We start from the raw sequence: 14,532 nt of genomic DNA, 5'->3' as shown, positions 1-14,532 counted from the left end.
CACCTGGTCTGAGCTTGATCGGTGCTTTTCTCGCCGACATAAATTTTCTTGCTGAGCTCTTTTCTGCTCTGTTCCTTTGTCCTTGTCTGGCACTTTTCCTTGTGATTCGCCTGGCGCGACGCGCCCTCGCCACCCCAGAGCCGGGGAGTCCTCAGATCTCTCGACGAGATGTAGCAGACTCCCCAACCCTTTCCCATCATATACCGTAAGTCACATTCCTTTTTCCGCTCGCCATTGCCGACACGCAGGCACAAGCACCCGCAAACCCTCCTGATGATCACAACCATTCATATTATTCTGGTACCTCTTATGTTAGGGCTCCTTTCGGGGCTCGATGAATTCAACGGACTTCTGATTCTATTCCGCGGCCATCACTTCTGCCTTGAACTTTTCTTGCTCAGAGACATCGTGCTGACATTCATCTCAGATCCTCCTAGGCTACTGATATTCTCTCATTGGGGATTCGCACGTGGCCCAGCTCGGAAACCAATCTATCACCATAGCGTCAAAGGGTTTGTGACAGATCCGCAAGGTGTTCATCGGACAATGTGCTGGTGGCAGGATAGATGAGTATGGGTAGGACGAGCCGTCGTAACGAAACGTCCCTAGCAATAAATTAAATACAACTCTGCAGTTCAGTGCTCCGCGTCAACTTGAATACATAATAGTATATTCCGTTATGGATTTGCTTGTCGCCTGATGGCGAAATGTGTATCCCACGAGATCACTCGACTTGAGTGTTGTGCGTTTATACACCTCTGACCCTATGTCTGTCGCTGGAGTTTTCGATTCGCTTGTCTGGTGCCATCAATGCAATTTTATACCGCCGTCACTTCCAAGACCCCGAGTCGCCAAGTTAGTCGATAGAACGACAGCAAAAAGAAAGATCAGACTGGGCTGCGATGAAATAAGCCCTGCGCTTTTGTACAGTTCCAAATACACAAGAAGAGGTGTCATAGCAGAAGCTCGGGATGTCAGGGATCCTCTTGTAGGGTTCTGCTACGCGTCTTGACCATCTCCAGACCTAGCACAAGCTCTCCGTATATCCCATATACCGCCCGCTAAACCACATGTTGCGCGACGCCAACCGGCCCATCAACAAATACGATTACCAAGCGCCAACATCGAAATTTTCCTGAAGCACTTGGTTAGTCGACAGCCAAACAAAAGGGGGTGAGGAGTGGCTCACCTCTGGGAAGTACGTAGTCACAACGGTCCTGTCAGCAAACTTGCGACCCGCCAGCGCCTTGAGCGCTTCCGTCGAAGACTCGATGGTATCAAATTTGACATAGATCTTGCCGACGCCTGCCAACTGCCTGGCACCACCGCTGGGTCTAGGGATTTTAAGCTCGAGAATGGTGCCAAACTTGGAGCACTCTTCGCGAACGTCGTCACAGATTTCTAAGGAACGGTCATGTTAGTGACGAAGAAAATGGCGAAGGGCGTGGGATAACGTGGTGCAATGGGAATGCTGGGCTTACCTTCGTAATCGTCATTGTCTAGCAGCTCGTCCGCCGTGACCATGTTGAGTAGTTGGAGGACCCGGCTGAGGTCGGGGTCCTGGGCAACGGTGCCGGCAAGCATGGACATGGCGTTGATTCCCATCTCAATACCTGACACTTGTGTGATGCCGATGCTGGCCTTCTTCACCCGAAGACGCTTCTCACCAAGCTCCATGTTATTGAGACCGTGTATAGCGACGTCAGTAGCGACGGGGTCGACATATTCACAGAACGCAATGCCCTGTTGTGTTGGTAAAGAAAGGATGTTAGCGGTCTTGTTGTGCAGGACGATTGGGCGGAGAATAAGGTTCAAAAAGGCGTACCCTGGATTCCTCGGTGCCGCTGTCCTTGACAAGGACCAGCGCTTTGAGCTCGCCAAAAGACACGAGCAGCTCAGTCACTTGCTCCTCCGTCAAGTATGGCGCAAGATTTGTGATGCCGATCTTGTGTGGGGTGTCGACGACGCGAGATGACACGACACCACGCTCATATCCCGTATCCTCGACGACGGCAGGAACGATGTAGTCCTTGGGACGGCGCAGCTCGAGACCCTGCGGGGTACCGTTGGCGGCACCTTCCATCGGCGTGTCCTCGGCTTCCATAGTGATGCCATCGAGGGCGAGGGCGACAGTAGTTTCGGCAGGACTGCGGAACTCGAGAATGGCAAAAGATGAGTCGGGAGCCATCTGGCACAAGAGACAGGGGTCGGTGCTCTCGATGACGTTGAGCCCGTTGAGTTGCAGGTTCATGAAGGCGACAAGCGCCTCCTCCGTGGTGCCAGGCGCAAAGTTGGTTACGATCAATCGCTTCGATTGCCTCGAGTTGGTCGGCTTCAAGGTGACATTGCTGTTTTGCCGGTCTCCTCCCTCGCGGTGGCCGTCGCGGTGACCATCCCGATGGCCACCATCTCTGTGGCCGTCGCGGTGGCTGTCACGTCCGTCGCGACCTTCACGACCACCATCACGACCATCACGGCCACCGTCGCGGTGACCAAACGACTGTGATTTGGAATCCATCGTCTGCTGGCGTGGTGCGCCGGGCAGCGGGAACATGCCCGAAAGCTTTGCTTGCTCGGCCGTCACACTGTCGTAGCCGGGGGGCTTGATGTCCCATTGCGTGAGGCGACGTTTGCGTTCGAGAATCGGAACCACATCGGTGAGATCCGGGGTCGGCTCCCGCTTCTTAGGCGGTGGAGTAGCGCTTCGGCGACGCTCCTCCCTCTCGCCTCTACGGCCGCCTCCGCCGCCGCCGCCGCCGCCGCGGCGGTCGGCGTAGGCGTCACCTCCCCTGTCTCTGTCTCCACGTCTGTCGTCGTCATCGCGGCGCGCGTCGCGTCGGGAGGCACCGGGACGCTCCCGATCCCAGTCCCGCTCGCGGCGATCTCGGCCGCCGTGGCGGTCCTCGCGTTCACGGTCCCGGTGGCTCCGGCTCATCGAGTATGAATCCTGCTCACCCCCGGCGTCGCGACGGGATGAGCGCCCGCCGCCACGGTAGTCTGGCGAACGGGACCGACGCCTAGTTCGATCGCGGTCGCGGTCCCTGTCGCCCCGATCTCTATCGCCGCGGTCGCGGTCGCCTCGCTCACGGTCGCCTCGGTCTCGGTCGCGACGATCATCGCGGTCGGCCCTCGAAGACTGGCGCAGTCGCGTACAATTAGCTAGGTTTGCAAATGGGGGATCTTTGAAGCTCGAGATGAAGAGATGCTGACGAACCCGATGTTCCCCGGAAGAGCCATGACGGCCTCCGTCTGTAGATGTATCAAAATAAGCAGGTTAGTTTGTATTCAGGCGGCCGGCGCCGAAGCAATGCAAAAAGCCGACTCGAGACCGACTCGATGCGGTGGCTTGGCCGAATTGGATTTCCATCGGCAGGGCGGAGCTGACGGTGGACACGCACCTCGAGAGTAGTTATCGCCGTTCATTCCGGATGGATGGCAAGGACAGAGCAGAGCAGGGCGCGGTGTGGGACTTCTAGGCTGTTGGTCTGCCTGCTCGAATGTTGTGTGGTTTTGCCGTTGCAACAACGTCGCCTGCCCTGTCGGCTTTCTTGTCGCGCAGGGGAGCTTTCGAAAATTCCACCGAGAGAGAGAGGCTGGAGCCTTTGGCACCCGAGTCGGTTGCTCTAGCCTCTTTGGGACTGGCGGAGGCGTCCGCGCATGCACCTGTGTGGGTCCCATCTCTGGTGGGGCCAACCCTGCAGTTGCACTGTTCCTGCGCAGCGGCGCGCTCGTCGCGTCAACCCAATTCGATGGGCGCGTGTGGCGCAAATGGAAATCGAACAATCGCCCCTGAATGGGATGGGATTTACATTTAGGAGGACAGGTAACAACAACAACCAAAAAAGTACAACGTCAAGACACACTTATTCTAGCCTATGAAGCCTCCTTACGAGTAAAAGTGAAAATGGCCAGTGCGGCAGCAGTACAGACAGGAGCTTCAACGATGGCGCCGGCAGATGCCCTCCTATGGCGCAAGCTGCCCGTCAGTCTGGCGGAGCTGTGCATTGACACCACGCTCCGATGTGGCCAATCCTTCAGGTGGCTCAAGATCCAAGATGAATGGTATATAAAAACCTCCTAAACCCCCTGATATAGGGGAGACCGGCGCTTCCCCCGCCCTGCTCTGAGAGAAAGAAAGCTAGAACGATGGCTGACATGCCCCGCCAAAGGCACTGTTCGCTCCATGGGCGCGTGGTCTCGCTCAAGCAAGACGAGACTCATCTGCACTACCGGGCCACCTGGCCGACGAGCAGGCAGCTCAAGCTGTCCCCAGCACCGCTCTCGCCTGAGGCTATCAAGGATGAGCAGGAGCAGGACGGCGAGGCCGAGAGCACCCCCACCACACCTCCCCCAGAAGCAACAGCAGCAGCAGACGACGACGGCACGGAGAGGCTGCTACTCAGCTACTTCAACATGTCGCACTCGCTCGCCGGCCTGTACGCCGAGTGGTCCGGCAAGGACGCAAACTTCAGCCGCAAGGCGCCCAAGTTCGCGGGCGTGCGCATCCTGAACCAGGACGCCTGGGAGACGCTCGTGGCCTTCATCTGCAGCGCCAACAACAACATCGCCCGCATCTCCCAGATGACCCACAAGCTCTGCGACCACTACGGCGGCGAGCCCATCGCCATGGTCGCGGGCCACGTCTTTCGCGACTTCCCCGCGCCGTCCGCCCTCGCCGCAGACGGAGTGGAGCAGAACCTGCGCCTGCTCGGCTTCGGCTACCGCGCCCGCTATATCGCCGAGACGGCCCGCATGGTCACGGGCCAGCTGCCGCACGGCTGGCTGCGCGCCCTGCGCAACCCGGCCCTGCTTGGCTGGGGCAGTGACGGCGCCGAGGGGCAGGAGCAGCAGAAGCAGCGGCTGGTCAAGACCGAACAACCCGACGACGACGAGGTAGCAGCAGCAGCAGCAGCAGCAGCAGTAACCCCCGCCGAAGCGCCGACCTACCGCGCCGCCCACGTGGCGCTCCTCTCGCTCTCGGGCGTCGGCCCAAAGGTGTCGGACTGCGTGTGCCTCATGGGCCTGGGCTGGGGCGAGTCGGTGCCCATAGACACGCACATGTGGACCATCGCCACGCGCGACTACGGCTTCGGCAAGAAGGCGCCCGGCGGCTCCGGCGGCAGTGGCAAGGGCGCCGCCATGTCAAAGGCCATGTACGACGCCGTCGGCGAGCACTTCCGCGCCCTCTGGGGCCCCCAGGCCGGCTGGGCCCAGAGCGTCCTGTTCACCGCCAACCTACGCGCCTTCTCCGACCGCCTCAAGCCCGAGAAGGGTGAGGGCAAGGGCAAAGGCAAGGGTAAAGGAAAGGGCAAAGATGATGATGGCGATGCGGTCAAGACTGAGATCGAAACCAAAGTCAAGACCGAGCTCTTGGTTTCTACAGAGCAAGTAACCCCAAAGCCGAGGAAGCGCAAGGCCAGGACAGACGCAGAAGTATCTAGTGTCAAGGCCGAGATTATAAGTGAAACAACCACATTGTCTGTGCGGAGGAGTAAGAGGATACGGTCGGCGGCTTGAAGGGAACAATATATAAAAGAGGAAAAGAAGAACAAACAAAAAAAGCACAAAGATGGGACGGAGTAATTTACTATAAAAGGGGATGTCTGAATCGTTCAGGGATATATACACCTGGGAATCTATCTGGTGTTGGGGCGCGGTGAATATTCCCCAGCTACACTCACAACCGGACTACTGCCATCCCGATCTTTCCTGTGATTTGACAGTTGCATTAGTCTCTGTATTGCATCGGTAGCTCATGGCGAATTATACTCCTAATCTTAATACGAACATGAGATAAGCTGGAAAACAAAGGCAACACATCGGGTGGCTGGTCTTGTGGCCGCAATAACACAAGAACTGATAGCGTCACAGAAGATGCCTTTCCATACGGAAGAAGGCTAGGACTGCATTCGGTGAATATTTCTGTTTCTTCATTTGGGTAGGGAACGTGATAATGGCGTTGGAAATATAGGAATCTTGGTAAACAACAGCCGAAAAAAGGGAGGAAGAACGATATAATTCTCCGTCGTGTCCTCGTGCTAATCAATCACAGGCAAAGGAACCGAAATCGAAGAAAGCGAGCGGTAACAGTACACAGAACCATGTCCATACAACCATCAGTAGCTTACACCTCCGGGTTGTCTGTAGTAGTCGCTCGGGGCGCTGGCTCCGGCGGCGGGGCCACCGGCCGAAGGGGGTACATACGCCTTGTACTGCGGCTGCGAGTGTGGCTCTCCTGCCGCGGGCGGTGCCGACGGAGCCATGCGGCTGGGCAGCGTGAACCTTGCATCCCCGCCCTGGCCGCCGTGCACGGGCGAGTAGACGCGCTGCGGGCCACCGGCGCCGGGGATGGGTGGGGGCGGCGCCGCTGATGTGGGCTGTGGAGGCGGGGGAGCGCTCGCGCCCGCATCCGAATCGTCGTAGCCTTGTCCAGCGTAAGGGTTCTGTTGCGGGGTTGGGTTCTGCCCTGGACTCTGCGGCTTCTGTGACGGGCCCGAGTACGCCGGGTACTGGTATGGCTGTTGCTGGGGCTGGCCGCCGCCACCAACGCTAAGAGGTGCCGGCACCGTCGAGGGGCTTGACACACGACCATACGTCTCTGCCTGGTATGCGGAGGCGTTCGGTGGAATAGTGGTTTGGTTGGGGTTGTGTGACGCGATAGGCGAGTCGTAAACCGACGTCGACAGCTCCTGGGGGTTTCCGTACGAGCCCTGCTGCGTGGGCGGCTGCGAATAGCTCGCATATGTGCCATGAGGGGGCGGAGACGAGGGTTGCTGCGTCTGGATGGGGGCCGGCTGTTTCCCTGCAGAAGGAAGGCGCTGGCCCGGGTCTCGTGGTGGGAACTGCTGAGCAGGGGGTGGCCCGGCTTGCGCCGCCGGCACCTCTGCGCCTGCCACATAAAATGGCGCTCCGCCTGGGCCGGGAGTGCCGCTCGGGCGCCGCAGGTTGGGCGGTGGCGACGAGGGCGGGTAGTGTCCTTGTTCTAAGCATCTTGAGTGTGAGTGGCTGGTGAGTCCGACTTGGATGTCATATCCACTACCCTGTGCTCCTACAGAGGAAGGCGGTATATTCTTACCTTGATGCGGTGCGCCCGTATAAAAGCGCTGGGGATCTTGCTGCGGCGCCCCCTGCGGCTGGTATCCAGCGGGCGGAGCGGCACCGTAGCCCTGAGGCGGGCGTGGGGCGTACTGGTGGTAGCTGGGCTGCGGTGGGTGGGACATGGACGACTCCAGGAGAGCCTCGTAGTCTCGCCTGGCCTTGATAAACTTCTCGTTCAGCTGCGTAAAGTCGTCTACATGTGTGGCGCGCCCGGTTAGCACCGACCGAGGCTTAATTCGTCAAGGCTCATTGCTAGGTTGATGCGAGGAACAAACCTTTCTTTTGTGAGTACTTCTCTATGAGCTTGATCAGCTTTGGACGGATTGCCGAGGTCTGTTGGTACAGTTTCTGCTCGTCCAACATAATCAGCGTCAGTGATTCAGAAGCTGTCGGCCGTGTGCTGGTAGGCGACAGTGGCTGGGGAGGGATCGCGGTATAGGAGAATACACACGGCAATTTCCTCGCTGTCTTCCTCCTTGGAAGCGGTACTGAGGAGTGTCAAAAGCTTCTCAACGGTCTTGATCTCGGAAAACACCTCTGCCTCCATCTGGGCTTCTCGTTGCAGCTCGTCTGGGGTCGGGTCGGCCAGTTTCTCAACGTAGTTGAGGGGGAAGATGCCCGTCTTGCCCTTGAGAGAGCCACGCCACCAGTCCTTGTAGACCGACTCGAGCACCGCAATCACGTCGCCCTTCTTGAACTCGAGCTCGCCATCCTCCGAGGGCACAAAGTCAAACAGAGCACGCACTCTCGACACTGTCGCAGCTGTTGTGCCAGTTTGGGACTGTTGCAGTGGCGCGGTAGCGCCAGCCTGTCCCGCCGTGCCGGCAGCTGAGGAGCCAGCAGCTCCTGAGCCCCCCTGTGCGCCTGATGCGGCCGAGGCACCGGATCCACTACCTGAAGGTCCGGCAGCCACCTGCTTCTTGCGCTCCTCCTCTTGAAGAGAAAGCTTGAGCGCCATCTGAAGCTCCTCCTCTTCCTTCTGCCGGTCCACGTCCGTAAGCGAGTTCTTCTGGGGGGCCGAGGGCGGCTGAAGCTGTGGGTTGGTCTGCTTGAGGCGGTAGTATGCGTCGTACATGATGCCCAGGTCGGCGTCATCCTTGAACATGTCGGACCAATCCTTGGTGCGCTCTAGGATCTTGGCCTTGACCTGGTTGTGGGTGTTACGGTCGTTGGCTAGTTTGAGGAGGGCTTCCGTGAAGGCGCGGGATGCCAGCTCGCGGTGCATGGGCTTCCCGCAGTTCTGGCTGACAGCGTTGGCGACCTGTGCGAAGGTGTCAGTGCTGAGCTGGGAGGCTGGCATGCTGTAGCGACGGTGGCAGTCTGCAACCCAGACGCCCACCTAGACCTACCTCGAGCGTGTAGAGCTGCACGTTCGCATTGCGATGGGCCAGTCGTTTTATGAGGGCCTGGACGGCCTCCTTGGACCCCTCGGGCTCGCTGGCCACCTTATCGCACACCTCCATAATGGCGCCCCAATCCTCAGAGGTGAGGTTCTCGTCTGTCGCCTTGGCTGTGGTGGCGGCGTGGCAGCTGTTAGCACGGGTGTGTTTCTCGGACAAGCCTGCCTGGCAGCGCCGCGGGGCGCTGGGCCGGGCCCGGCGAAGGATGTTGCCTACCGATGACGGCATCGAACGGCGATGCCCCCTGAGCTCGGAACATTGTGGACGGTTCTTTGGCAGCAATTATTGCTGAAGCCGTCGCGCGCGGGACTCGTCGCCTTCGTCAGTGTAAGGAGAGGCGAGCCTATTGGGGAAAGTGGTAGGTCCAGATGCGGTCGTGGGCAGGCTAAGGAGGTGCGAGGTAGTTGCCTGGAAGCTTCTGTGATGCGGCTGGTGCTGAGTACCTCGGCAGCCGCCTGTCGTTGGGCTGTCGATGGAAAGTAGCGAAGGGGACGATGGTGAAGCAAAAGAGACGGCTGGCAGGTGTCTCGTCAGAACAAGATATGGGCGGCGCTCTCCCTGGTGGAACGAGGTTAGGCGGGGGTTTGCGTGGCGGGTTGGGTGAATGAAGGCAAGCAGAGGTATCTGTGTCAATGGTGAGCGGGTGGTGACCTCTTTCTCAGCAGCGCCGCTCGAGCGTCATCAGCTCCCCCGTCTGGCCTTGAATTGCGTGGACAAGGCGCCACCTGCCCCACTCTACTCCAAAAATGGACGCTCGCTCCGCAGCGCCACACTCTTTGCCTGGCTCGCGCGACTGCGGCCAAAGGCTGCGCCCATTACCTCTTCTCTGTTCCATGATTGATTATATCCTCTTCATCGCCATGCGCATACACATCCCAAAGATGCAGCTTCTCGTCTCGGTGGACGGCATTGAGCTGGCTGTCTAAGGTAGGCAAACGCACGCAATACTCCGTTCGTACTCGCCAACGGCCATAAGGCAATGTGGCTCTCAAGAAGACCAGACTCTTCAAAGTCCACGAACAGCATTTCGCGTTGAAATATGAGTACATATACATAAGTAGAAGTTAGTTCAGGTCGGCAGGTTCCGTAGCCCGACACACACCTCGCCAGTTTCATGTGCACAGCATGCTGGCTGTCATTTGACCTTGGGCTGTGAGACATACCCATCCATCTTCGATAGGGGCCACACGCCCGCCATGTCAGTCCACGCACGGACCATTGGTGAGCCGTCCTTTGGTTCCTGTCCTGCCAAATAGTCAAGCCCTCATCTTGACAAAGACCCCGAAACGCCAAAGCTACCATGAGAAAACAACGAATCGTCAAGAGAGTGGGGACGAAACGAAAGCCGTCACACTCCAAGAAAGCGCTCGGGCGCGAATCACAGCGAGCTTCACCAGCGCCGGCTGTGATGCGCTTCATAGCCCCCCCTCTCGCTTGTCCCCAAGGGGGCGCCGCCGCCTCGTGGCTCATCGATGCTCGCCCGCCCCTGCGGCCGCTCAAGCTCTGACATGTCAAACACGAGTGGCTCATCATCTGGCTCGTTATCGCCGGCGCCACGCGTGCCGTACCTGCCGGCAGAACCGGATCCAGTGAAGCTACCACGCGAGGACTGCGGGGGAGTCGGTCGACGCTGCCCTCGGCCGATGCTTCCAGTATACCGCAGGCGGTACGAAGAGGCCGATGTGCCTGGTAGGAGCCCTGCTGACGGATTCTTGTCCTCTGGCTCCGTCGATGACACGGACGACCTGGGGGCCACCGCCGACGAGCGAATTTCCACGGCGGGCTGCAGTGATGATGGCCCGTCGGCTGACCCAGGACCGGTCCTGTCTATCAGTCCCAGCCCACTCAGTCTCGAGACGGGCTCACGACTATCCGCACCCAGGCTGATACTCCGGTTTCCTGCAAACGGGAGGTCGGGAGTCTCATCATCTTCGAGAAGCGCTCGATTCTGATGGGCCACAGAGCTGGAGCGACGGTTCGTCTGCTGAAGGCGTGGGGACAGGGGTATGTCGATAGCCGTAGCGCCCTCCTGGCGGCCCGACCCGGCGCTTGTGGTGCCGCTGCGTGTAGATGGCGCACCGGCCCCAACCACTGCTCTGTGGGTCACTTGCGCCTGTGCTTGTGCCTGGGCCTGGGCTTGATGGTCGATGATCGCGTTTTCACTCAACCGGGACGGTATCGCCGGAGTGTGCGGAGTGTGCGGTGATAGCGGTTTGCTGGGAGACAGCGATGCCGACAGCGACGCCGGGTTCAACATACCCGGCCCGCTTTGCGTCCGGCTATATGACCCCGACGATCGCTGTAGCTGTATCGATGAAGACATGGACTCTGTCAACGAATTGTTAGACTCTCGCATGAGCTGGAACTTCGAGAGTTGTGCCACGGTCCTCTTGGCGGACGCCTCCCTCGTCTTGGCCGTCGGCTCCAGGCTCTGAAGTGTCCTTTTGCTGTCAAGAATCTTCAAGAACTCAGATATATTTTCGTCATCAGCTTGTATCGATCCTGAGCTCGCTCCCGCGGCTTCGGCCAGCAGGCCAGAGCCGGGCTGGACAGACGACGACAAGCTTTGTTTGCCGCTGCTGCCCTGGTCATCGTCACCGGCCCTGCTGGTACCTCCAAACGACGATTTGCCTCGCTTGTGTGTAAAACTACTGCTGTAGCGACTCCCGGGCCTTGGAGACGCGCTGCCTGCCGCGTCCGAGCCTGGGGGCCCGCCCCGCAGCGAGGCCGCCATGCCGGCTGTCAACGAGTTACGGTTTCTAGCCGCATTAAAGGCGCCGAGCGCCGACTGTCTCGCTAGCGAGCTGGGCGATGGTGGTACATCAGTGTCCTGGATCCTTGGCGATCCGGAAAGCGAGCCAGCCTTGAACGGTTGGAAGGACACTGAGGTGCGCCGGGAGTGGCCGTCGGCGCCCCTGAAAGGCGGTCGAGCAGAGCCAGCGTACCCGGATATGGGCAGAGAGTGTGGCGGTTCTGGTTCGACACTGGCGTTTGCCGATCCCACCGGAGAACTGGTGTCGGACCCAGCAGGCCGCACCGCCTTGAGGGCTGACAAGGGGCTAGCGCCAAGAGCCCCAGCGCCGTGGAAGGTGGAAAGGCTCCCGTACGTCTGCTGCTCTGGCGGCTGTTTCCTATCTTGGCGGCGTGTCGACAAAGAGCCCATGTCGGCTGTGTACGAGGAGTCGCGGCGACTCACTTGCCGCTGCGGCAGAGATGGCTTGAACATCTGGTCGTCAACGCCCATGAATCGAGAGCTGAGGAGAGCCTCGGAGTCGTCGACGCGAAAACTATAATCATTGCGATAGGAAACGGATGCGTAGAACCTCCCGACTGGGACTTCAAGATCTCCAAAAATGTAGTCGGTGACGGCGTCCCGCCCGTCGTGGAGCGGCTGGCGAAGAAGATCGAAGCCAGACGGATCGGGGTCGCCAAAAACAAAACGGCAGCGCACTTGCAGGGCTGGATGGGTCGATGGTCTTACCAGCGACTGCCGTGCGAGCCTCCATGCAGGCAGGATCTTGGTGCTGACGAAAAGGGACCTGAAAAAGACTATGCTCTTCTTGTAGGTCGCCGGCAGCGTGGGGCCGAAATCCTCCGTGTCGTCGCTGGGCAGGCACTTGAGCTCGATCCTCCACCTTTCGAGGACGATCTCCGTGTTGCGTTTGCGGGGCATGGGGGAAGAGCTGCCCTCGCTGGACGAGTCGGGGTTAAGAGCTTCCAGTACATCCCACATGTTGCCATTGTCGTCCGTCACCACCAGGCTTTGGCCGGACGAAAGGTCGGATGCGTCCAGATATGTTTCCATTATCATGGGGGGCGGCCTGTTCTCGAAGCCTCCACATGTTTTCCATATCCGCAATTCTTCCCTGAAATCATCTATTTCGTCCGTCTCGATTTGGAACTAATAGGAACCGTCAGCCTCGACCAGAGGGGAGCAAGAAAGGGGTGTCTCTAAACACACCCATTTGTTGGTTTTCCTTCCGTCGCCTTTCCTCGAGGCTGCTGTTGGCGTTGTCGGTGTCCTTGACTGTATAATAAGCACCGCGGCTTTTACGTGGAAATTCTAAAGAAGACCGTGAAAAGGCCCGTTAGTTCTATCCAAGTGACACTGGTAGAGGTGGAAGAATAGGAAGAGGGCGGCGCTGCACACAGGCGCAACGTACTTGTATTATCTGATCAAGCTTCTTGACAGATTCGCGGGTGGGCCCCGGGCCCGGCGAGCCATCCGGTGTTCTAGAGCCCCCCTGGCCGCCGTCTTGGCCAGCGGCGCCCGAGGAGGCCCTCGAGCGGGAGCCGGCTCCGAGGCCGTCCCTCGGGTTGTTGGTTCTGGTCGGGTTCGTCTGCAAGTTGGATGCAGGCGAAGAGACCCTCGGCGGATATCGCGGCTGCTGATGCATTTTCGGCACAGCAGGCGTGTGACGCAGACGGGCGCAGGTGTGGGGGCGGCGTTGCGCCCAGGGATGGGACGAAAGATGGAGGTCACAATAACGGCTACAAGTCTCGATGGAGGGGTGGACACCCACGGCTGGGAGGAAGAGACCGATAAGAAATGCTGTGGTGTGCCCCTGGGCGGAACGCGGTGGCTCCAAGCCTCGGCGGTGGGCGGCGGAGTTGTGATCGGGGCGGCGTAGTAGGCAGCACGGATCTTGTTTAGGCGGAATGGGTTTCCTCTCCAAGCGGCAGCGGCGTCTCCATGTTGGGGTAGCCTGGGGTTTGGGGCTCGCGCAACTGGGTAGGCCCCCCAGGGTATCGGTCGGACCCTGTCTTGGATGGGCAGGCAACGGGGCAGCCAGACACAAGAGGGGAGGTGTTGGCGGGCCGTATCCAAAAGTAGGGGGTTGAGTCGAGGTTTTGTGTTGTCGCGGACGGTCAGCGGCCCAGGACTTGGGACGGCCGCGCCTTGGTGGAGCGAGGCGGATGGATGTGGAGTCGTCGGAGGCAGGGTTACGGCAGGTACATGGCTCTGTGCCCTGCAATCGGTGGCCGCCCTAGGTCGCACCTTGTGTAGCCACGCTATTGGCCTTGCTGGACTGGCCGACGGCTGCAGGTGGTTTCGGCTGTCTGGATTCGCTGCCTGTCGGAAGCCAAATTGCGTGCCTGGCCCCGACTGGCCCTCGATCGAGGCTTGTATGCGTGAACAGCGCTGGCTTGGGCGGACTAGCCTGCTCACCCGTGCACCCTAAACCTACCAAGCACAGCACAGGTCGAGGCATGCATGCAGCCCGACTCCCCGAGCGAAGCAAGCAGCGCAGGCGACGCAGGCAGGCGAGCAGACGAGGGTGCGTGGTTGGCTCGACAAAACGGGCCCCTGCCTACCCAGGGGGAGTGCAGGAGAGGGAGAGCGCAGCGTGCAGATAGACAAACGGGGTCGACAAACGGGGGACGGCAACAGGACGTGTTGGCGGCGCACCAAGCAGAGCTTGCCCGGTTGGTGCTTGGGCTGTGCTGGCGGCCCGGCCTGGGGAACCACGCCATGTCGCGGTGCAGCAGAACTGATGGCACCACGGGCACCTCGGGGTACCTGGAGCCACAGAGTCATAGCGACCCAGCAGCTACTGGACCCACACGCTGGCCCACACGCTGGCGAGCGGCTCGGCTACCGAGCCGGGTCAAGCGTCGGGACTTTGATAACAAAGCGGGTCATTCTGGGGCGATGGAGCCGTATGATTGGCGGCTGCCGAGAGGCTGACCTCCACTCCACCACCCCCACGCCAGCTGCCAGCGTCCCGTGCTAGTTTCCTCGCCGATAGCGGAAGCTTTGTTCAAAAAGTTGTTTGACGCAGGGGGCTCTTTAACTGAAAGCGTCAGCGAGGCATCGGTCCGCCTAGGTGCATACCAGGCACCTGCGCGAAGCACCTAACCTGGAAGCCTAGTAACTCAAATTGCCTAGGCCGGCTTTTGTTGGCGGTATGACTTAATCTGAGTATGGAGTTCTGCCTTCGTCCAGGACTCGGAGTCGCTGCATGCCTTCCATGACAGATTCCTCCTGCCTAATTTTCCAAGATGCGCATTTCCATCTCCCATGAACGCTTGG

General features: G+C 59.5%; 4 protein-coding genes across 4 annotated transcripts; 1 reads left to right on the top strand and 3 right to left on the bottom strand.

The window, feature by feature from the left end:
- Positions 1 to 545: 545 nt before the first annotated feature.
- On the bottom strand, positions 546 to 3,604 carry GGTG_12871 (splicing factor U2AF 50 kDa subunit). The gene is made up of 6 exons (XM_009230772.1): positions 3,399 to 3,604; positions 3,215 to 3,249; positions 1,826 to 3,136; positions 1,482 to 1,743; positions 1,190 to 1,401; positions 546 to 1,135 (listed from the first exon to the last, which is right to left on the bottom strand). The coding sequence occupies exons 1-6, from the start codon at positions 3,421 to 3,423 to the stop codon at positions 1,109 to 1,111; spliced, it is 1,872 nt and encodes a 623-aa protein (XP_009229036.1). The 5' UTR covers positions 3,424 to 3,604; the 3' UTR covers positions 546 to 1,108.
- A 158-nt stretch (positions 3,605 to 3,762) lies between these two features.
- Positions 3,763 to 5,802, top strand: GGTG_12870 (N-glycosylase/DNA lyase). The gene is made up of 2 exons (XM_009230771.1): positions 3,763 to 4,062; positions 4,170 to 5,802. The coding sequence occupies exons 1-2, from the start codon at positions 3,794 to 3,796 to the stop codon at positions 5,515 to 5,517; spliced, it is 1,617 nt and encodes a 538-aa protein (XP_009229035.1). The 5' UTR covers positions 3,763 to 3,793; the 3' UTR covers positions 5,518 to 5,802.
- Positions 5,803 to 6,116: 314 nt separating this feature from the next.
- GGTG_12869 (class E vacuolar protein-sorting machinery protein HSE1) lies at positions 6,117 to 8,757 on the bottom strand (the record flags this gene model as incomplete). The annotated part of the gene is made up of 6 exons (XM_009230770.1): positions 6,117 to 6,982; positions 7,076 to 7,291; positions 7,374 to 7,446; positions 7,550 to 8,359; positions 8,448 to 8,608; positions 8,715 to 8,757. 6 exons carry the CDS (start codon positions 8,755 to 8,757, stop codon positions 6,117 to 6,119), a joined length of 2,169 nt encoding a protein of 722 aa, XP_009229034.1.
- A 1,131-nt stretch (positions 8,758 to 9,888) lies between these two features.
- On the bottom strand, positions 9,889 to 12,895 carry GGTG_12868 (hypothetical protein; the record flags this gene model as incomplete). Its single annotated transcript, XM_009230769.1, has 3 exons — positions 9,889 to 12,399; positions 12,460 to 12,561; positions 12,662 to 12,895. The coding sequence occupies 3 exons, from the start codon at positions 12,893 to 12,895 to the stop codon at positions 9,889 to 9,891; spliced, it is 2,847 nt and encodes a 948-aa protein (XP_009229033.1).
- Between the last annotated feature and the right edge of the window lie 1,637 nt (positions 12,896 to 14,532).

This window comes from Gaeumannomyces tritici (genome assembly GCF_000145635.1).
Source record: "Gaeumannomyces tritici R3-111a-1 unplaced genomic scaffold supercont2.10, whole genome shotgun sequence".
NCBI classification, from domain to species: domain Eukaryota; kingdom Fungi; phylum Ascomycota; class Sordariomycetes; order Magnaporthales; family Magnaporthaceae; genus Gaeumannomyces; species Gaeumannomyces tritici.
Note: the sequence above shows the minus strand (reverse complement) of the source record. Positions and strands in the feature narration are given on the sequence as shown.

Excerpts from the sequence above, each read along its gene's own strand:
- GGTG_12871 (XM_009230772.1), bottom strand. The coding sequence starts at position 3,423 with ATGAACGGCGATAACTACTCTCGAG. Across the intron at positions 3,137-3,214 it reads GCTCTTCCGGGGAACATCGG|TCTTCGAGGGCCGACCGCGA; the intron begins GTTCGTCAGCAT and ends CGACTGCGCCAG. Across the intron at positions 1,136-1,189 it reads TGACTACGTACTTCCCAGAG|GAAAATTTCGATGTTGGCGC; the intron begins GTGAGCCACTCC and ends CAAGTGCTTCAG.
- GGTG_12870 (XM_009230771.1), top strand. The coding sequence starts at position 3,794 with ATGGGATGGGATTTACATTTAGGAGGACAGGTAACAACAACAACCAAA. Across the intron at positions 4,063-4,169 it reads CTCAAGATCCAAGATGAATG|GCACTGTTCGCTCCATGGGC; the intron begins GTATATAAAAAC and ends GCCCCGCCAAAG.